The following is a 22477-nucleotide window of genomic DNA, read 5'->3' as shown; positions in this document are numbered from 1 at the left end:
TTTATGGTAACAATAACCTTGTAATGTCTTACAAGAACTCAGTTTCCTGCTTTCCCACAATCACAGTTTGGAAGAGTCCTTCAGAGGTCACCTGGTCCAAACCCCCTGCTCAAGCAGGGTCACCTAAATCTGGTTGAATGGAAGCATGACCAGATGCCTTTTGGATATTTTTGGAGTCCTTCAAGGATGGAGACTGCACCACATCTCTGGGTAACCTGTTCCTGTGCTTGGTCACCCTCACAGTAAAAAAGTGTTTCATTATGGAAATGGAGATGTGTTTTAGTTTAGCCATGGTTGGAAAATGTAAAGAGGAGGGAAGGCAACTGGCCTAAATTGGTTTAATTGCAGTGTAAATTAAGTGAAATCACTTCTTTATGGAAGGTGGGAGATATCCAGGCTCAGCAGAGGCACAGTGATTGCTAAAGTGCAATAACTGGATTTGTGTGAGTCCTGAGCACCACAGGGAGACGAGTGGAGGGACCTCAGCACCTCAGCTCTTTCACTGCTGTCATTTCTCTTTGCAGGTATGAGGACAAAGGAGTTTAAAGATGAGTTTGGAAAGGGAACAAGGTGATGACCTTTCCATAAGGCTCCCTGCCAGGTGGGAGGGGATGGATGAACAAAGGGAGCAAAGTAACCATGCAGAAAGGAAAGGGGAAAAAAAAAGTTAGTAATCCTTATACAAGCTGAAGAGACTATAGTGAGGAGAACCAGGATGGGAAACTAAGCAGATTCCAAAAATATGCTGTGGCATAAAAGCCACTGAAGGGAATTAAAGCATAAATAAGAAGCAAGATGACCTTTGGCTCATTTATATGGGTGTTAATGACAGCTAATACATAAAACACTATTGAAAGGCAAGGGGTGAAGTCACAGGCCTGAATAACCAGTTTTCAGGAGGTTTTATTGCAGCGGGGCCTTAAAGGCTCATGAGAAGCATCACAGGCCAGAATTGTTTAATTAACTCCCCACATTTCTTGGTCCATCCCAAGCCATGAGCTCTGCTCTTTGCAGATGTAGTGACCACAGCAGTGCAAACATTTTAGTGGCTTCAGGCTGAGCCCCAGAGAGAAGGGTAAGGTGTCTCTCAATTCAACACCAGCCACTCTGCAGCACCCTAAACACTACCCAGGGAGGATGGACCACCGAAGCCAGTGTAAACTGCTGTATGGTTTGGTTTTTGTCACAGTGAGCACAGTAAAACACTGGCACAGGCTGCCCAGAGAAGCTGTGGATGCCCCATCCCTGAAAACATTCAAGGTCATCAGGTTGGATGTGACCCTGAACAACCTGATCTAGTTGAAGATGTCCCTGCTCATTGTGAGGATGTTGGATTAGATGACATTTAAAGGTCCCTCCCGACTCAAACCATTCTATGATTCTATGATATTAAACAAACAATCATAAAATGGGTTGGGTTGGAAGGGACTGTAAGATCATTCGGTGCCAACCCCCTGCCTTATATGTGTGTATAATAAAACACAGCTCTTCCTCAGGCACTACATCAGATTCACAGAATACCCTGAGTTGGAAGGGGCCCACAGGGATCATCAAAGTCCAACTCCTGACCCTGCACAGCACACCCCAACAATGCCACCATGTGTCTGAGAGCCTTGTCCAAACACTCCTTGAGCTCTGTCAGCCTTGGTGTTGTGACCACTGCCCTGGGCAGCCTGGTCAGTGCCCAACCATCCACCTTCTGGGTGGAGAAACATTTCCTAATATCCAACCTAAACCTTCCCTGACACAACTTCAGGCCATTCCCTCGAGTCCTGTCACTGGTCCCCACAGAGCAGAGCTCAGGGCCTGTCCCCCTTCCCCTCATGAGGAAGTTGTGACTGCCATGTGGTTTGGGATGAGCTCTTGGCCTGTATTTCTGGAAAACCTGCTTGCAGTGTGCCCTGGAGGTGAACGACCTTGGACACGAAGCAGGAGCAGAGATTGCACTTCCTGCACACACTTCTGCACCTTTCTAGTACCACGTCTGCTGTAGGGCAGGACTTTGCCATCTGGCCCAGCAGCTGCTCCGGGTTTAAGCAAACACTTCTCAGGAGTTCAAAAAGCCCTTTTTAATTTCCTAATCTGCACAGTTTGCTGGCATGCCTATTCCAGGAAGGGAATTGATGGTTGGAAGCAACTATCTGAATGTTTCCACGTGAGTGATCAGCTTGTGTGGTTGTACCAAACCTGGCACATGGTTCAAACCCATCCTAAGCAGCTTTTTATCTGTTGTAGGGGGGTTCAGGAACTCTCTGTCCTGGGTAGTAAAGACAGATGGAAGGAAATTCCTCCTATATAACAACAAACTGGAAGGTTCCCCGCCCATAGCAGCTGGAAGTAGATGATGTGTAAAGTCCCTTCCAAATCCAAACTGTTCCATGATGGTTCTCTGATTCTAAATTTTGAGATAAGTTTTGCTTAGAATCCCTCATGTTTTCTTTTAGAATTTCAAAAAACCAGTGAAAAACAAACAAGCAAACAACCCCCCCCCCCAAAAAAAAAAACAAAACAAAAAAAACCCCCCAAAAAACCCCAAAAAATACCAGAACAAAAGAAACCAAAACAAAACAAAAAGCCAACAGCTGTAAACGCATGATGGAAATTAAAAGCACTCCTGCTTTTAATTCAGTTTTTGGATATTCAGCTTTTACTAATTGTTTTAAATGTTCTCTGAGAAAAGAAGAATTCTCTTCTTCTCTTCTTATCCCACACCACTCTTATCTTTTTTTTGGTTGGAATGACAAATAGCAATGAATTGACAATAGTGACACTGATCAGGAGACAAGGAGAACTCTCTTCTCTTTTCTTAATTTTTTTTTCCCCCAAAACTGGATGAAGAACTGTTGAATCTTCCTAGGAAGCAGAGCAGGATAAGCAGCTAAATGGCTTTATGGCTTTGTGTCTTGCATATCCCTGTGAGAGTGGGAATATCTTCTCATCTCCCTCCAATGGAGGTTGCAGATGAGCTGCTGTCCCACACACTTCACCACTGCCTTTATCTTCTACCTATACTCTGAATTTTTCTTACCTGTTTCTAATAATTTTGATATCTCTTTGTACTTGTGGCTTTCACCTGTACCTTCCAGGTCTATCAGCCATGTAACTTCTTTATATGTTGTGTGAAAACATCCTCCATATGTTTATTTTTGCCCTTCTTGTGGACAATTTTGTTCAGTACCCCTTCTCCATTAGACCATAAAACAATCATTCCCTATCTACTTTCTCCACAACATCCACAACATCTGTATTTACCTCAGACTCAGACCCTTTCAATCTGCATTTTTACAGATGGATAAGCATTAATCTAGTTTTGTTCAGTGTCTGTCCCTACCCTTTTTCATGTTTTATTCCAATGACAGTGGCCCTGTTCTCCTTTGGACATGAATCTCCCACCTGATGGACCTGATCAGCTGCACCTTCCATGGGGTCTCCTGGCCTTGACCTTCTTCCCTCCACTGCCCACACAAACAGCCCAGAGGGTTCTTCCTCTGCCTCCAAGACCCTCATATCCTCATCCAAAGGATCTTTGTTCCACAGTGAATATTTCTTCCAATCACTTGGGGAAAATGGAGAGATGCTGTTCTACACCAAAACACTACACACACCAGTTATTAACTGGGATAGAATTTCTGGAACAGGAACAAACACATGCAAAACTTCTTATTCAATTCCCTGGTTTATAAATACCTTTGGGAATGATGTGGAAGAGGCATGAACCAAAATGACTTTGCAGATTGGGTTATACCGACCAGTAAAGGGCCTGGTGGAAGAATGACATGGTTTATTCATGACATAGAAGGAGAGAAGGGAGGAGTTAGTGGAACAAAGATAAAACCAGAACATTTTCTTTATCAAAGGTGTTTGATCTGGGTAGGAGTTAAACACTGGACTGAATAAATGCAGAGGGCTGTTGCGTATGTCTGTCTTAATTTCTTTTTTGCCTCTCATCTGTTTCAAACACACACTTCAGACTCAGAGACACGTCTGAAAGTTTGTGTTAGAGGTGCTGTTTTAGCTCTTTCATCTCTGTGGAAGAAAACCTCTTACTGGCTTTTAATGGGAGCCTGAATTCATACAAAGAGATATAAGGTCAATCATTGCTCAAGAGTGTTTGCTTTTACCCCCTCCTGCTCCCCTTGCCCTTTTCTGTAACAGCCTCTAAAGCAGAGGGGAAGGTCGGCTCTGATCAGCAATGTCCTGCTTCTCCCTCATCATGTTCCATGGTCACAAACTGATTTTTTCAAGCAGAAGCTATTAAAGCAACAGTATTTCTTATCATTTACTCTCCTGGAGGTGCTGCTGAGCCCACTGGCACATCAATAGTTCCATTTTTGTTATTGATCCGTCCCACTGTTCTTGGGAAGCACTTGAGACTTGCAGACAGCTACAGCTTACATTAAACTAGATGCTGAAGAGGTTAGATCTGGAAAAAACTTGTGGGGTAATCATGACAAGATATTTTCCACACCTGATTTCTCTGCCTCAGCCATGATCTCACAAGGTCATTCTTTCAATAAAATTTCTGGTTAGTGTTTTACATTATTTCATATTTTTATATTTCATGATTTAATGGCATAGCAGGACCCATGGCATGGTGTGAGCACATCACACAACAGGCACAGCCTTCATTTTCTTCATTTGCTGTTTTTCAGATCACTTGGCCTACAGTCACTGAAGCCACATTTTCAGTGCCCTGAAATATCCTGCACCCCGTTTTTGGGGCAATACTCCCTTTTTTCCTTATCTCCCTTTCCCCTTCCTGCACTTTCTAATTGTGAAAACCTTGATCCTTAATTAATACAGGTAATTCCTCCCTTCCTAACGTCACATGTTCCCTTTAATTAGGCACCTTTCGTAAACTGTTTGTCTTCTCATACTAAAAGCAGAGCTGTCAAACTTTGGGACAAATTTCCCATTAGATCTTTTGACACTGCAATCACAGTGTTCCAGGAAACATTCACAAGAAAAAAAGATGCACATTTCTGGGTAGGGGGAGGTACAGCAACTCCACAAGCCCTGGATAACAGTGGGCTTTGAACCTCAGGGCTCTCCACGGTGTGCAGGGGTATCCTTGGGGTGCTCTGGAGGGTGGTGGAGAGGTTCAGCTGCTGATCAAAAAGCCTTCTCAACACCAGCCCCTTCAGAGGGGTGGGGCACATGCACTGAGGCACCTCAATTGCAAATACATTATGGAATAAAAGAATCATAGAATTCTTTAGGTTGGAAAAAGATCTTTAAGGCCATTGAGTCCAACCATTAACCCAGCACTGCCAACCCCACCAGCAAACCATGTCCCCAAGCACCACATCTACACGGTTTTTGAACACTTCCAGGGATGGTGAGGCCACCACTTCCCTGGGAGGTCTGGTCCAGTGTCTGACCACCCTTTCAGTGAAGAAATTTTCCCCAGTATCCAACCTAAACCTCCCCTGGCACAACTTGAGGCCGTTTCCTCTTGTCCTGTCACCTGTTACTCGTGAGAAGAGACCGACCTCCACCTGGCTACAGCCTCCTTTGAGGGAGTTGTAGAGAGTGATTAGGCCTCCCCTGAGCCTCCTTTTCTCCAGGTAATTCTGATTTTTTGTACGAAGGCACATTTGGACAGCAGAGGACCTGAGCAGGTTGAGGGCTCTCAGTGAACAAACCCCCATAAAAAATGCCCTCAACTGCTTGTTTCCTTTTAAATGAGCATTGTAGCAAATAAACAGTGGGTTTGGCTCATTTTTGAGTTTTTTACAGTAGTGGTGATGTCTTCTCATTATCTGTTGCTATCTGCTCATCCCTCTCCTCGTTTTATTCAGTTTTTGTTCCAGTTTCAAAAGCAATATAGAACAAAAAGTGTCCATGAGGGACGGGAAAGGAGAGTGGAAATAAATTCAAAGCCCTAGAGTTAAAAAAGGAGTTTGGCAAGCCCAAAACTCAGAAGCATCTCACCTCAGTGAGTGGGATTTCAGAGGCTGGTTATGCCCACCCCCACCTCCTTAAGTCGATTAATCTTACAATTGAAGTTTAAAAACTGTCAGTGCTAATTTATGCTGTTCCACGTGTGCACGATGGACAATTTGCTTCTGGAGAAACTGTGAGAAATAAATCCCCATTACAAATGTCATCTTCCATGTGTTAAAAGAAAGCTGGGACGCTCTGGTCAAGGGACAGCAAGTAATGCACTTTATTAATGGAAGGTGCCCAAAATATTCTCATCCATCTTCTTCACATGGTAGTGACGAATGTCATGAAATAATGAGAATTTTCTGAAGCCGTGAATGCCATAAAAATTCAGTGTCAAATGACAACAGGACTACGATAGGCATTTTAAGGTTCCTAAATGCCACGAGATATTTTATCCTTTATTTTCCATGAGATGGGATATTAGTCATTTGGAGAGCATATTTTCTGCTAGGCAGGAAAATGACATTAACTCTTTGCTTTCCAGTATTTCACCCTTTTCCTGCTATAAATACACAAAAAGGTTTTCTCTTGCTCACAGCTTGATAGAAGCTTTCATGTTCCTGCAAAGGGATCAAAGAGGACGACACAAACATTAACCAGATGATTGAGTTCCTTGAAAGCTACTCAGTGGTACTGACTGCTACAAAGGAAGAACTGCTCCACAAACTTTGATGGCATTAATTTTGCAACAAATCCCATAAAACGAGAGGCAATCTTCCCCTGCCTTTATGTCAGACCATCCCTGCTTCCCACTTTCGTGTGTGGCTGTGCAAAGTGGATGGCTCAGAGAAAATCAAAGCTGCTCTCTCTGCTTTGGGAAGGGCATCAGTTGCTCTGTTTACAGGAGGAGATGGAGCACTTTTGCTCTCCAGAGCTGGGATTCATCCAGATTGGAAGATGTTCCCATCTGTCATAGCCACTCCCCAATCATTCCACTGTAAATGGAGAAAAATATATGGTTTATCGATGTTATCCAACTCATTCTGAACTCAAAGTCTAAAAACTATCTGAACTGCACCTCTCAGAAGTCCTCTTCTCATCTCTGACTGTAAAAACAGCTCAGAGATAGGTTTACCTATGGAGAACTCCAAAACCAGTCGATACAAATGCCATTCCAGGTTGGAAACTGGTTTCCTAAATACAGGTAATCTTACCACCAGCTGAGGAATCTTTCTGGATCCTCCAGTGCATCTCAAATAGTACCAGATGCTCATGGTTAGGAACTTGAATGGAGCCCTCAGTGTTTCTGGTGGAGGTGCCCATCTGTGAGCTCAGTACCTGCATTTCTACTACACTCAGCACAAAATTCATCAGCAGAGCACACGACACCTAAAGAGCTGGTCAGGTACCTACACACACCCTCTGTTCCCTGTACTGGCCAGATTATTGTTGGCATTAATGGAGTTCTTGGCACCTATCCTGTAGAGACACCCCTGCTTTAGAAACAGTAGGAATTAAGATGCTGAATGCACTTTCACCAACAAAGAAAGTCACCCTGTGCTTCACCACACTGAGCAGAAATAGGGATTTCCATAGTGCTGTTCATCTGATCTCTGTAAGTGGGTAATTTACTTTCAGATCAATCACTAACCAAACCAGAGAATCATGGAATCATACAACGGTTTGGGTTGGAAGGGACCTTAAAAATCAACTTGTTTCAACCCCCTGCCATGGGCAGGGCCACCTTCCACCATCCCAGGTTGCTCCAAGTCCTGTCCAACCTCGCCTTGGACAATTCCAGGGATGGGGCAGCCACAGCTTCTCTGGGTAACCTGTGCCAGGGCCTCACCACCCTCACAGGGAACAATTTCTTTCTAGTATCTAATCTAAACCCGCCTTCTATCAGTTTAAAGCCATTCCTCCTTGTTCCATCACACTGTGACCTTGTAAAAACCATCCAGTGACTGGAATCCCTGGATGACGTTCAGATGCAGATAACGACATTAAACCAGAGGAAACTCATCCAAAGCACTGTGAAATCCCCCCCTGGAAGGCTGCTGACTCTCCAGCTGCAAGGTTGGAGGACATTTGCTGAGCTCCCTGCTCACAGAACAGCACAACTGCTGCAGGCTCACTGCAAGGTGCCTGTGCAGGGAAGGGTCAGGGGTTGGTTCGTGTCTGAGGCTCCTTCTTGGCTCATGGAGACAAGGGCACAGAGAGACCAAGTGATACTCTGAGTGCTCTTAGTGAAGCCTGGGCTTCTCCCAGAATGGGAACCATTCACTTCACAGAATCGCAGGGTCATTAAAGTTGGGAAAAGCCTCCAAAATTGAGTCCAACTCGTGACCGATCCCCACCTTGTCCCCCAGTCCAGAGCACTGAGTGCCACATTGTCTTTTCTTGAACACCTCCAGGGATGGGGACTCCACCACCTCCCTGGGCAGCCCCTTCCAGTGCTTAAAAATCCTTTCCATGAAGGAATTCTTCCTGATGTCCAACCTGAACCTCCCCTGGTGCAGCTTGAGGCCATTTTGTCTTGTTCTGTCTCCAGTTGCCTGGGAAAAGAGGTTGACCCTCACCTAACCCAAAGATTTTTGAGATACTCTTAAGTACCTTATACATCCAATGACACACAAGCTATAGGAGATCTTCACCTTTCTGCAGAGGAACAGGGAGACCAGGACGTCCTAGGACAACTCAGAGAGCAATAGTTGCACCTGAACGGGCAAGTTTATGGATTCTCAGAAGTCCATCCTCCCACAGAATAAAAGGCAATCCCATTTTCCTTAGCTTAAGTTCAACATAGCCACAATGATTTATGTATACGTGTATATATATATATATATAGGTATGCATATGAAATGGAATCATAGGATCATTAAGGTTAGAAAAGACCTCTAAGATCATCAAGTCCAACCACTAATGTAACACAGTCAGGTCCACCACTAAACCATGTCCCTAAACACCACCTCTATATTTTTGAACACTTCCACAGACAGTGAATCCACCACTTCCCTGGGTAGCCCGTTCCAATGCTTACCCTATATATATATATATATGACCAAATATCTCCAATATTTTCCTCATTGCTCTGTTCTGGTGGGATGATGCATTAGGAAAACTTCTTGGAGAGATTTTTTTTTCCCTGAATAGGCAACTCTGCTGGGTCTCTAAAATTCAGGGAGTGAATGCTGTGCTCAGGAGAGGGCACAAAGCAGGAACAGCAGGCAGTTATTCCACATGGCTGAACCAATGCACAGGGGTCTTGTCCTGCAAGATGTGATATTACAGCAGCTTCTGCCTGTTTTCCCTGGGTGTTGACACAAGAGTGATGAACTAGCAGGGAATTTTGGAAACAGGGAGGTCAGCACTAGGATAGGACTCTGGGGATTTTGAATTTCCGTTCTGGGTCTACAAAGAATTTTGGTGTGGCCTAGGGCAAGGCATGTAATCAGCTGGTTAATGAGTGCAGTGCCCCAGCCTGTTAAACAGGGATGATATTGTATCCTTGCTCCCATCCACGTCCTTCATGTGTGTTCGGACTGCAAGGCTCTAAAAGTGGAGACAGACTTAACAGCTCCATCCATAATCTCCAGTGCAAAAGGGCTCAATGCTCTGTGGAGGCCTGCAGGGATTCCAAAAGAGTAAAAAATGACCATAAACTACCAGGAAACAAACTGTCCTGTTGCTGCACAGCCCCCTGAGACCTGAATTTTAAACTAAACCTTCCCAAACACCCCAGTGACTTAAGAGACTTTCTCCATTAACCTTCCCTGCCTGTTATTTGTCAGGTTAAATTTCTTGGCCTGTGGCCAAATTTGTCATTTCAGCAGAAAAAAAAAAAAAATCCTTTATTCCGTGCAGTTTCAGCTTGTTTGTTTTCTGTCAGAGACTTAATTAATGATGGTGCTAAACCGCTCATTTTGTACAACAAACATACTGTCACACAGGTTTATTCAGTTCCCACTGCACAACAACCATATTATTGGATTTCACCAGGAGCTATTTTTGCATCCCTGTGATCCAGAGTAGGTGGTGCTGCAAGGACGGGGAGGATGCTCGGATGGTTTGGGCATCATGTAGGGCTTGGAAACCTCCTTCACCCTTTGGAAAGAGTTTGTTTCTCCCTCTGATTATACCATGGAGCTTCCCCCTGTGATGTGCGGTGAGACTCCACCGGCATGAAGCCATAAACAGGTTTTGAGATTTGCTTACCAAGAAAAGAGGTGAGGAATCTGAAGTACTTCGGGCACGGCCGTACCACGACTTCCCCCACCTCTGCCTCAGGCCAGCACGTGATGTTGTCCCACTGCCTCCTGCAACCTGGGGAGAAGAGAAAAGCAGGTGGTAGGACACATGTGAGTTGTGTCTGCTGGATGGAGCAGAGGGACTGGAGAAGGTGTGTGGAGCCCATCACCTCAGTGCAGGCACCTTTTGGAATGAAAGGCATTGAAATATTTCATTTAAACATGCAGCTTTCAGCTACCCCAGTTGCTGAAATTCAGAACTGGTGGCGTCTGTAATTTTCCAGAAATCAGCATAGAAAGAACAGCAATTTGGTGTAAGAAGCAGGCAAATCAGAGTTGGTAGAGAACAGATTAAAAAGGCAGAAATGCCTAATCAAGTCTCTCTCTTCCTTGCCTTTATCTCTCCCTGTTGCATTAAAACACCTGATCTGAAATGTGAGACACGATCCCCCTTCCTTCTCTGCTTCCCACAAACTTCTGTCATCAGTTTTTTCTTCCCCTTGCAATGGGATGATTGGGTAGGGGCTGGGAACAGCAGGAAGGGGACATGGATGATAATCAAGGGATCAGAAGCCAAATCCCTTCCCCAGAAGGAGTTTTTCTCCTCAGAAAGGGGGAAGGTACAAAACACAGCTGCAGGCTGAGGAGGGGCAGTGCTGTGGCCAGGAGATGCTCTCTGTGGAAGGGTGGTGCAAGGTGGGAGAAATCCTGACCTATCTAAGCTTGGAATGAAGGGAGAAAACATGGGGTTTTGTAAAAATGAGGCATTTCTGAAGATTTTTCTGGATAGAATAAAAAAACCTCCTGGGAGAAAAACATGGCATGTCCTTTCTACAGAGCCATAATATTGTTCTGATTTCATCCTTTTATTTCTCAAAAGGCATTAGAAATACCCCACACAGGCTGCACTGCTGAATAATGTATCAGTAATACTGAAGCCAAAAGGAGTTGGAAGACTTGAATTAAATAGCAAAAAATAAAAAGAAATCAGATATGCTTTTGCCTTGATATGTTACCTATTTTAGAGTTCCTAGTAGAATTTTGAAAACATTTCTTTTCCCTCCTTTAAATTTCCAACAGGGAGGTGTTTGGGTTGTTTCCAACAGATTGCTGCCTTGGTTGTCAGCAGACCTCCCTTTTTTTCTAGCATCTCTGCTCTCAGTTATTTGTGATGCCCCATTAGATTGCAACACTTCCCCAAATGTGATTAAAATGCTGCTGTTCAGGTCAACAGCCCAACACCAGAACCAGGGAGGTGAGAAGGAAGCGCTGAGAAAACGCCTCTCACGTGCAAGCAAAGGGAGCTGTGAGAACCACTGTCAAACTGCACCTCTGGGTAATTATACCCTGCTCTGAAATTCCTCCTTTAAAACATCATTTACTACTTGAGCTATAAAAAAAGGCTGGTGTCATCGTCAGCCTGTGCACACCGAGGCAATGTGCTGTCTCAGATCAATAAAGAGAGCACACAAAAAACGCTTTGAAGCTGAAAAAGAACCCTCAGCTTATTTCAAAGTGATTTTTTTTTTTTTGCAGGTTTTTTCCTCCCTTCTTTCACGAACAAACGGAACTTTTCAAATGAAGTCCTGAGGTGAGTTTATCAGAGCTTGAAAAACGGAATAAGCGATGGTATCCTTCTCATGCTGTAAGAGTTCATTAGAATTCAGTTTTCAGGTTCCTAATATCAGGTGCAAAGCTCAGTTTTCGCAGCCTCATAGTTATCTGCCACCAAACAGCCAGAAGCTCCACAGGTATTAAGATATTAAAGATTCTTCCCATGGAAAACAGATGATTTCAGGATGGGATATTTCATGCTCTACAATCTTTTCCTCCCTGAACATCAATAAATTATAGTGAGCCCATAACCTCAGGACAGGTTATAATGCAAAATAAAGTACAAGGTGATAGTATCAGATGGCTTTTTAAATATCCTGAATTATAGGGTTGAAGCATTTTTGTGATCTGTATCTCTTTTCTGTGTTGGCATTTTTCACCACCACCTGTGATGCATGAAGAAAGCTTTTAGGTGTTCAATTTTGTAACAAAAGCTTTCTTTGATTAAAAGAAAGTGAAGATATGCAAGACTGGCCTTGCAGGACAAATGAAGTGTATATTTAAAAATTATTTCCTCTGTAAATAGATCTTTACAGAGCCTGTTAGGTCTTACAACACCATTCTTCCTTATTGCTGCTCCAGATGTTGTGAAAGTACTTGTGCAGCTCCCTGGAATGCTCCCGGTTTTAAAGGTGTGATTCATATTCTTAACTTTATGCATCTAAAATCAGGTGTTTAAACCTAAAGAAGCCAACAGAAACCAGAGCTCTGGTTGGACCCTAGGATCACAGAATCCTGGAATGGTTTAGGTTGGAGGGGACCTTAAAGATCATCCCATTCCAGCCCCTGCCATGGGCAGGGACACCTTCCACTAGCCCAGGTGTCTCCAAGCCCCATCCAACCTGGTCTTGGACAGTTCCAGGGATGGGGTAGCCACAGCTTCTCTGGGTAACCTGTGCCAGGGCCTCCCCACCCTCACAGGGAAGAATTTCCTTCTAATATCTAATCCAAATCTCTCCTCTATTAATTTAAAATGATTCACCATTGTCCTATCACTATTTGTTCATGTAAAACTCACTTTTAATCTTTTTTATAAAGTCCCTTTAAGGTCCCCCTATCTCTTATAAGGTCTTTTTTATAAGGACCCTTTACAAGGTCCCAGAAGGCCACAGTGAGGTTTCCCCTGGAGCCTTCTCTTCTCCAGGTGAATCCCCCCCGCTCTCCCAGCCTGGGTCCAGAGTAGAGGGGCTCCAACCCTTGGAGCATTTTTGTGGTTTCCTCTGGACCTGTTCTAACAGTTCTATGTCTACCTTGTGTTGGTTATCTAAAGTTCAGTAATTTTTCAGAGATGTCCTCTTCTCTCCAACGAGTAGAAAAGGGCCTGCATGAATGACTCATGTTTAAAGAATTGGAACAATCAAGGATTGATGCCTGCAAGATGTTTTGCACCTGCTTGCCACTCCAATGTTTGCCACTCACACTGTAATCATTCCAGCACAACATCAGGGTAAACTTTGTGCCCCTCCATCCAACCCAGGACACAGACAACCTTTATCAAAGACCCTTCCAGAAAATACCTTTCATTCTCCCAAACTGACAGACTGGCAAACTGCTGGGAGCTGGGGGTTGGCAGGTAACATTCAGCCATGTCAGGGTGAGAGATGAATACCCAAGAAAATTATTTGAGGACAGAAGGAGCTCCAATATGCCTTGGAAAAGGGAAATCCCTCTCTTCCTGGTGGCACCATTTGGTCTTTATGGATGTAACAAAGATGACAAGTTGTTTGGCCTGATCAAATCATGTTTGGTGATTGATAAATTATAAATGTTGTCTTTTCCCTTGCACTTGGTATCTGTAGGAAGGATGCAAAGGTGTTTATCAATCCTTACCTGATGCAGCAGGTGCAAATGAGCCATGAATTAACCTACCCTTCAACTTCATTTCCATCAAAAGAACTGCTCTGCTCACTTGTTTCTTACCAAAAGCCAAGGAATACCCACTGACAAGGGCCGTGCTTTACTTTGGAAAGGATCACAGGTGAGGCTGGAGAAGCAGCATAAAAATAAGTGTGTGACTTTTCCAAGCACTTACCACATCCCTGGGTATTGGGGTACACTCTTTAAACCCTTGTGATTATATATATATATATAATCAAAGATTGATGCCTGCAAGATGTTTTGCACCTGCAGTCCAATGCTTGCCACTTTATATATATATAAAGAGTCTTTTCCTTTTCAATTATTTAAACTGTGACTTCCAGACCCTCAGCTCTGCCCTGCTCTTCCCTGGTGGATAGTGAAGTGCTCTCTGGAGCCAAATATCTTCTGGAAGGCTGCAGGAAAGAACTCTAATGAAGCTGCTTTTTAAACTTCCTTCAAATAAGCAGATCAAACTGGTCCTCCCTGCTCTGTGAGCCTTGCAATTAGTGTAAGCACCAGTGGCCACCTCTCTCCCTCTCAAAGTGGACTCCTGAAGCCTTGCTCAAGGACTGGGCTGGAGGCCACACACAGGAGCTCAGATCTTTATATCCAGTAGTTCAGCCTTCCTCTTTGCAACCCAAATGCCCCACATGCAAGGCAAAGGCTGTGTCAGCCTCACTGGGCTTTGCAGAGCCCACCTCTAAGAGGTTCTGACCCAGAAGAAGTAGTTGAAGACCACTGACCCAGTCCTGGCTGCAGTGGATTAGAAAACCTCACCACAGCTGCACACAGTGGTCACCTTTTCCACTGTCTCTGCTAAAAGTGAGTCAGAGCTCAGGCCATCATTTCCTCTCCCCTTTTAAGGTTAATAAACAAAAATGAGGTCAATTCTCGTGAGCACAGGCACGCAGTGGTTTGCAGAACTGGCAGACCAGAGCATAAAACCCATTTATTTGAGCCCTATCTCCACTTACAGCAAATACACAGTCAGAGCTTATCTAGGAAGCAGCAGAGAATAACTTTCCTTCATGAATAAACATGACTTCCAGAGCTTTGGCAGGGCTCTGGGATGGGACTGGGTTCGGCTGAGGGAAGAAATAAATGGCAGCAGGTTGGTGCCAGGCACTCTCTGAACCCAGGCGAACTCCCAATTCAGAAAAAAAATCCCTTCCAGCACATCTCTCTTTCTTAGAATTTCAGGATCATTAAGGTTGGAAAAGACCTCCAAGAACATCAACCTTTGAGCCAGTACCACCATGCCCACTGAAAACTCACACCGAGTCCTCCCTAATGAATGGGGTCACTCCTGGTCTCTTCTGAATGACATTCTCACATATTTTGCCCTTTGAACCCGTGCTCAGATGCAAAGATACCCGTTTATTGCCTGGGGTATCTCTGCGTGGCTCTCACTCCCCACGGGAGACACCAGCAAGGCAAAGGCACAGCTTGGTTAAGCCAAGGTGAGATATCAGTGGGTGCCATCACAGACTGGTGTGTTGCACTGGAGACTCATTTTCACTCCAATTTGATATCAATAGGCACTTTCCAAGCTCTCAGGAGGAGTTTGGGCTGTAAATAGCTCTGGGGTGACATTTATTCTCCCACTGACAAGCTCAGACAGAAGAACAGCCTGGGTGCTCACCCTGGGTTTGCCCAGTTTGGTCCCATTACAACCATTTCATTGCAGCCAATTATCATGGCATCAATCTTCCTGAGCACTAAGCTTTTGCCTGGCTGAAGAAAATAGACCCCAAAAAGATGCTTCCTGCAACAATCTACTCACTCAGTTCCAGACAGGCAGCTTGAATTTAATCACAGTGGAGGTGAGGAAAACCCATCATCAGGCTTGGGTTACTACAACTGCCTCAAGCTCCAATAAGCAGAAACCTCCCAAATCAGGGATAATCTTCTATTTAAAAGTCATATACAATAATAATAATAACAAAAAGAACCCCTTAGTTACATTCTTTTTCTTCCACAAATCTTTTAAATTAAAAGCAACTTGATTTTGCTTCTGAACCCGTGGAAAATCTTAAAACTCACAACCTCCTGGGCCAAGGAGTTGCACAGTTTTAAGTGTCCACTGACAGAAAAAATATATCCTTTTCTGAATTCACTTTGAACCTGCTCATTGATGGTTTCACTAGGAATTGCCTAGTTCTTCTACAAAGACAGAAATACTCACAGTTGAACAACAAAATCCCTTTCCCTGGGGAGAAAAACCATAAAATCCTCTTTAATACCCCTCCTCGGGCATCTCCTTTTCAAGCTGAAGTGTCCCTGCCTTTTTAGCAGCTTCTAGCACGGAAACAGCTCCCTATCTTTACCTCTTTGTATCTTTTGTGGCTTTAATTTTTCCCCATCCTGCCCTGGACTTGCAGAATAGAGTTTTACCTTATTTTTCCATGACAGATTGGGTTTGACCTGGGTTAGCTTGACTCCAAGGCCTACTAAATGTATTTTCCCACCCTTCCCTGCAAAATTCACGGTGTTCCCTGCTGCACCCTGCTCCCCCGAGCCCCACTCACACTCAAACACCCCGTGGGCATCTCTCCTCCCCCAGCTCCACCTCATCACCTTTTTGATTTTATCCCTGCTGCTCTAAAGCAAATCCATCCCCTCAGAGCTCCCCTTTCAGCTTTCCACAGCTTTGCATTTCATAGAATCATAGAATCATAGAATCAGCTGGGTTGGAAGGGACCTCCGAGATCATCAAGTCCAACCCTTGATCCAACCCTGCTGTGGTTCCCAGCCCATGGCACTGATGCCACATCCAGTCTCAGCTTAAAAACCTCCAGGGATGGAGAATCCACCCCCTCCCCGGGCAGCCCATTCCAGTGCCTGATTACCCTCTCTGTAAAGAATTTCTTTCCAATGTCCAACCTAAACCTCCCCTGACAGAGCTGAAGACCGAGCCCTCTTGTCTTGCTGATGGTTGCCTGGGAGAAGAGACCAAGCCCCACCTGGCTCCCCCCTCCTGTCAGGGAGTTGCAGAGAGTGAGGAGGTCTCCCCTGAGCCTCCTCTTCTCCAGGCTGAACAGCCCCAGCTCCCTCAGCCTCTCCTCATAGGACTTGTGCTCCAGTCCCTTCCCCAGCCTTGTTGCTCTTCTCTGGACCTGCTCCAGGACCTCAATGTCCTTCCTGAACTGAGGGCCCAGAACTGGACACAGCACTCCAGGGGTGGCCTCACCAGCGCTGAGTCCAGGGGCAGAATCACTTCCTTGGCCCTGTTGGTCACACTGTTCCTGATCCAGGCCAGGATCCATTGGCCCTCTTGTCCCCCTGGGCACACTCTGGCTCCTGTTCAGCTTCCTGTCCATCCCCACTCCCAGCTCCCTTCCTGCCTGGCTGCTCTCCAGCCCCTCTGTCCCCAGCCTGTAGCTCTGCAGGGGGTTGTTGTGGCCAAAGTGGCCACATTGGATATCTTTTGTTGCATTTTGATGACAGCACAGTGGGTAGGATGTGATGGAGAAACCACTCAGCTGAAGGCAAACCACAACCCACAACCACGGGGGCATTTCCTCCCCACCACTGATGTGCTCTTTGAGGCTCCTTTGGTCACCCCTCAGCTCCACTTCAGCAGAACCTGGGCAGTTACAGAGAGCAAAAAGGATCCCCAAACTGAGTGTGAAAAGGGTTTGCCTTGGACTTTGCCTCAGTATCTCAAGACAGGGAGACACTGATTTCATTTTTCCCACTCTGGACTTGATGATCTTAAAGGTCCTTTCCAACCTTCATGATTTTATACCAAGAACAACATTACTTGCTATAAAAACTGGTTTGCACTTCTGCACTGGCTTCCAGTAGAAGCTGTCCAAGCACTCAACAGGAAATATTAAAAGATGACTTTATTCCTAAATGTTTGCAGAAATTTCACTCAAAGGCATATGAAGGAAACCTCACCTTAAGCCCTCAGACTGAGTCATTCCACTCAGCGTGAAAGAAATCACCAGAGACTATTTTTGGAGGATTATTTTTAAGCATGAAAATCCTGTGAGTTTTTCCATCATCAACATCTACTAGTAAACAAGTTAAAAAAAAAAAAAAAGAAAAGTTTGTAATCCTTCAGACTTTCTTTAACCAACAAACTAAATAAATACTTGGCTTTCTTCATCCCTCCAGATTACCCTTTTTATAAATCAAATTTGATTTATCTCTCCAAAATCAAATTTAAAAATCAAAAGCCCTTCTGCCTAATTCCAGCACATGTAAACTGAAACAAAAGATCCAAGATTTCAGATGAAGATTTACAAAGTGGCTTGCCAAAAACATGACTTATCTCCTCACCAGCCTCTAAACAAGAGATACATCTCCAGTGCTTTGACATGGAACATGCTTAAAGGATTATTCCAGGGCTTCCTCACTTCTTGCTGAAATCCCTCTGCTCTTCCAGGAGTTGTGGAAAACTGGATTTATAGAGAACCAGACTGTGCATTTAGGTACCTACTCTTCCTATAAGTTTTTTTTTCCCCATACTGGCATTTCCAGACAGAATTCCTAGTGAAGATGGCTTGGCCCAACCTCTGGGAACACCTTTTTCAACATAATTTATGGTGTCTGCAATACTTCCCAGTGCACTTATCCTGGATAAAAAAGGCGGATTCCATCGTGCCAGTGCTCTGACAGAGACAACATTAAAACAAAAACAAAATAAAGATGAAGAAGGAGAGATTTTTTAACCACAAATCTGATGGGATGTGAAGGGGACAAACACGAGCTGCTGTCAGAAATAAAACCTCTGCACAGATGGATTTAATCCGAGCCATTATCCAGAGCTTTGAAAATGTTTTTAATTTGCTTCTCCAATGGCACAGCCTCCTTATTTTTACAACCTTTGCATAACTGAGGCAGTGTGCATCTGTATATTATCCCAAAGTAACCGAAAAGTCTGCTGGCATTTAAAAATGTGACATATTCTCCAAGCTGAAATGCCTTTTCCAACACAAGATTTATGTCTGCTAAGTGGCTGTTAATCCTGACAAGCCACGAGGCAGCTGTTCCCTAATCAAACAAACACTGCTTCTTGTTAGGGAAGTTTCCAGCCAGGACGAGTCAGCACCAGGCAAAACCAAAGCAAAGCCTCCACCCCTACAGTGTTTTAAGGCAGAAAACAGATATTTTAACATCTTATCTTCTGATTTTGGCTGTAGAAAGGTGAGTTCAAAGCAAAAATCAGCTGTTGGCTCCACGGGGAAGAATGATGAGGTGCTGTGTGGATCTCTGTTCGAGTTGCATCCTGTTGATGTCCAGGTCACAGGATGGGGTCAGACAGCAAAAAGCAACGACTATTAGAATCACAGAATCATTAAGGTCTGAAAAGACCTCAAGATCATTGACTCCAACTGTTAATGCAGCACTGCCACTAAAATATCCCTCCAAAACTCATTTGGGAATTAGCAGTCATCACTGGAGACATCCAGCCTCCTTGAGCAGTGGGTCACTGAGCAAGACTGGGCAGCCAAATAACAGCTTTGCAGGGGAAACATCTTTGGATACTATTTCCACAGGAAGAGACTGATGGTCTGCAAGAAGAGCCATCAGCTTTGGGTTGGATGAAAGCAGCCAAGCCCAAAGTCTGGGGGCTGCTCACAGCTGAGGGTTGAAGCTGAACTTACCACCATGACCTGTGCTTTCTCCTCATGTTTCAGATTTCCTGGTGTGGTCAAAGGAAGGTTTATCCTCTCAACATTAAAGGGCAAATTTCTTTCTTTCTGAATTCCAGGGAGCACGTGCCTCCTCTGCAGGAGCTGCAGCATGGATTGCTGTTGGCTGGGAAGAGTCCCAGGGCAGATGAGGAAAGGGTTAAAATGAAGCAAGACCATCTGGAGGACCCATTGAATGGCCTGTCCCAATTGAGTGTCGTGGCCACTGCACAATGACTGGAAGAAAATCTTCTGTTAGATAAAACTGGCTTTGGTACCAACTCTAAATGAGAGTCTGAGGTTTAAGGCCTTGATGTCTCATGGCTGAACTTTGTGCTGCTGTAGGAGAAGCCACACTGTGAAGGAAAGGAGAGGACTGAGGATCTGCCCAGGGCTGCTGGTCAGAGCAAGAACGAAACCAAGAGGCCCTTTGTATCACCCAGACCCTCAGTAACAGGAAAAAAAAAAAGAAATTAAAAATTAAGAAAAGACAACATGGAAAGAAGTCCAGCAGGTCCTTTGAGAGATCATCAAGATTTAGATTGTGTTTTAGACCAAGCTAAGCTGTTCTCCAGGCTTCTTTGAATATGTGGGCAAGAAGCTCAGGGTTTGATTTAACTGACCACTGGCAATCATTTAATGCCATTCCCAATATTCCAGGGTATGTGAGATTTTTGGAGAGGCTGATGAATGTGGTACAAGACTTATGAGAGCTCTACACAATTCTGAAATGACAGGTGGAATCACAGAATCATTTAAGTTGTAATAGACCTGAGATCACCAAATCCAACCATCAACCAGTTCACCACTAACTCATGTCCTCAAGTGTCACATCCACATGTTTTTTGAACATTTCCAGGGATGGTGTCTCCACCACTTCCCTGGGAATCCTGTTTCAGTGCTTGACAATCCTTTCCTTGAAGACATTTTTTCCTAATATCCAATATTTTAGGAATATTTATAAATATTTTACATATTTACGTTATATATATAATATTTATCTATTTTTTATCTAATTTAAACCTCTCCTGACACAGAGACAGAGCAGGACTGACACATCACCTATCCCAGGAGTTTCTTATGCAACTGGAAGGTGAGAATTCACTTGAACTTTTGCAGGCAAGGAACTATTAATTATTTCTTATCTTGCTGCACTATAAGCAGATGGTGATGAATAAACAGCCTCCTAATTTAAACTTCATCAACGTTTTTCCAGTTTGATTTTTAATTTCCATATGTTCACTGCTTCCTCTCCCATCAAACATGCTTTGACTTCTTCAAAGGGGACTGACAGAGACCCCCCACCCACCCAAGCTCCAAATTTGGCTTTTCAAGCCAGGCCTGTGGAACAGTAAAAGCAAAATTCCGAGTTTAAACAACACAGGCCATTTCCCACCTGGATTTTTTTTTGCCTGTGACAGTGCCAATGATGAGCTTGCAGGACTCTTCTCCACTGCCCACCATGAGTGTGAGGTGTGAGGAAGTTAAGCAGTTGTGAACAGGCATTGGGAGGGGGATTGGAGCTATTTTTTTTTTGTGTTTTCCACTTTTCAGACTTTTTTATTGGGTTTGAATTCCTGCTTCCAAGACACACAGGTCTAGAGTGCAAATATAAAGTGCAGTGATGAAGTACTGGAGGTTCAGGCCAGGTTGGATGAGGGTCTGGGCAATCTGGGATAATGGAAGGTGTCCCTGCCCATGGCAGGGGGTTGGAATGAGATGGTCTTTAAGGTCCCTCTTAACTCAAGTCATTCCATGATTCTGTGATTCCATGAAGGCCATTTATTGTAGGATGTCCTGCTTCCTCCAGCTTGGTCTCCAGAGCTTCTCATCCCACCCAAACACAAGTCACAGCTCCTTATTTAACTGGCATCCCTAAATGACTCCCCTGCTTCTTAAAGAGTATCTGATTGCAGAACAAATTGATTACCAATAATGGGATAAACAGATAATGAGCTGAGCCTGGACCTGATTGACTTTCTTGGCTTTTTAACAAAAAAAAGAGAGAGGGTTTCTCTTTTTTTTTTTTTTTTTAAATTATTTTATTTGCGTGCTTCAGTTTCAACTGAATTGTTTATAAACATTTGTGGTATTTTATCTAATGATCCCAGCCATAAGAACAGCACATTTCTGGCAAGGAAAGCTGGATACTTGACACATAAAACTCCAGATTTCACCAGTCAGCACCCAGGTAAGTCTGAGTGTGACCCAATCCAGCAGCACTTTCTCCTTTAACTGTGTGACGAGGGGAGGAATAACCAAAATTCCTTTTAGAACATGGAAAAACCTGGCAAAAAAAGTCTTTTATAGCCCTTCACAGAAATGGCACAATGATTTCAGTTGAGTTTGAGGTCCTTCAGGAACACAGTCTGCACTGAGATGAGGAATTTTGTACATTCTCCCCTGCACTGAGCAGGTGAATCCCGTCACTTGCCCAGCAACAAGTTTTTCAAAGGATTTTTTTTAATAATGCCTCAAATTGAGCATTTTGGGGGGGAGGTGTCAAAGGGCTGGAAAGATCATCTAACAAATACCCAAGTGAAGGTTTAGCCTCCTGAATTGCAGTTCTGTATGTGAATGGACAGATTAATCCCTTTCTAATGATGGAGCTGGGTTTTCACCTTATTTGGCCCCTCTAAGACAGTGAACATCAAAATGGGGATCATCTGATAAATGTGGTTATTTTCAAAACAACTGAGCTGCTCACTAAGAATCCCTTCATAGTAAACAAAGATCTTGTCAGCAGGCAAGACAATCTGGACAGGATTCATCACATCCTAAACCAGATGCCAGAACACACTAGAGATGCCTAAAACCAAGTGAAAATCCCTCACCAGAAGTCATTCCCGTGCCATGTCTAAAATCGGTCTCAGTCTACTTAGTCTTGATTTTATGGTAAAAAATCCACTCCTGTATTGAATCACACATGTCATTTTATATCTTTGCTAGTTACTTCAGCATGGAGTTATAAAACACCAAGGCACAGGACTACAAGGACAGTCCTGCTCATGAAATCCAGCCCTGTGCTGCAACGTGAACCGCGTCCTACACACCCTGCCATAAACTGGGCAAGCTCTGCCACCAAGTCAATAAAACAAAACACTCCTTTCTGCAGACCTCCAGAAAGGCTGTTTGGTATCCTCTGATGGTTACAAACTTCCTTTAAAGTCCAGACTTTGATCTCCCAGCCGTTTGATTCTCCCGTGTACACACTGCCGGCTTCAA

General features: G+C 44.2%; 1 protein-coding gene across 4 annotated transcripts in view; it reads right to left on the bottom strand.

The window, feature by feature from the left end:
- LOC113955301 (vasoactive intestinal polypeptide receptor) overlaps nucleotides 1-22477 on the bottom strand; it is a 109809-nt gene that overhangs the window by 45646 nt on the left and 41686 nt on the right. For all 4 annotated transcript variants that reach the window (XR_003530484.1, XM_027660623.1, XM_027660626.1 and 1 more), the window contains one exon: nucleotides 10105-10212. Coding sequence is in view for 3 of the 4 variants with exons in the window: in XM_027660623.1 (XP_027516424.1) it covers nucleotides 10105-10212 (108 nt within the window). In the remaining variant the exon portion in view is untranslated. The remainder of the gene's footprint in view (nucleotides 1-10104; nucleotides 10213-22477) is intronic.

The sequence above is a fragment of the Corapipo altera genome, unplaced genomic scaffold (assembly GCF_003945725.1).
Source record: "Corapipo altera isolate COAL_440 unplaced genomic scaffold, ASM394572v1 126, whole genome shotgun sequence".
In the NCBI taxonomy this organism is placed as follows: Eukaryota; Metazoa; Chordata; class Aves; order Passeriformes; family Pipridae; genus Corapipo; species Corapipo altera.
This window is presented reverse-complemented; position numbering and strand designations above follow the sequence as displayed.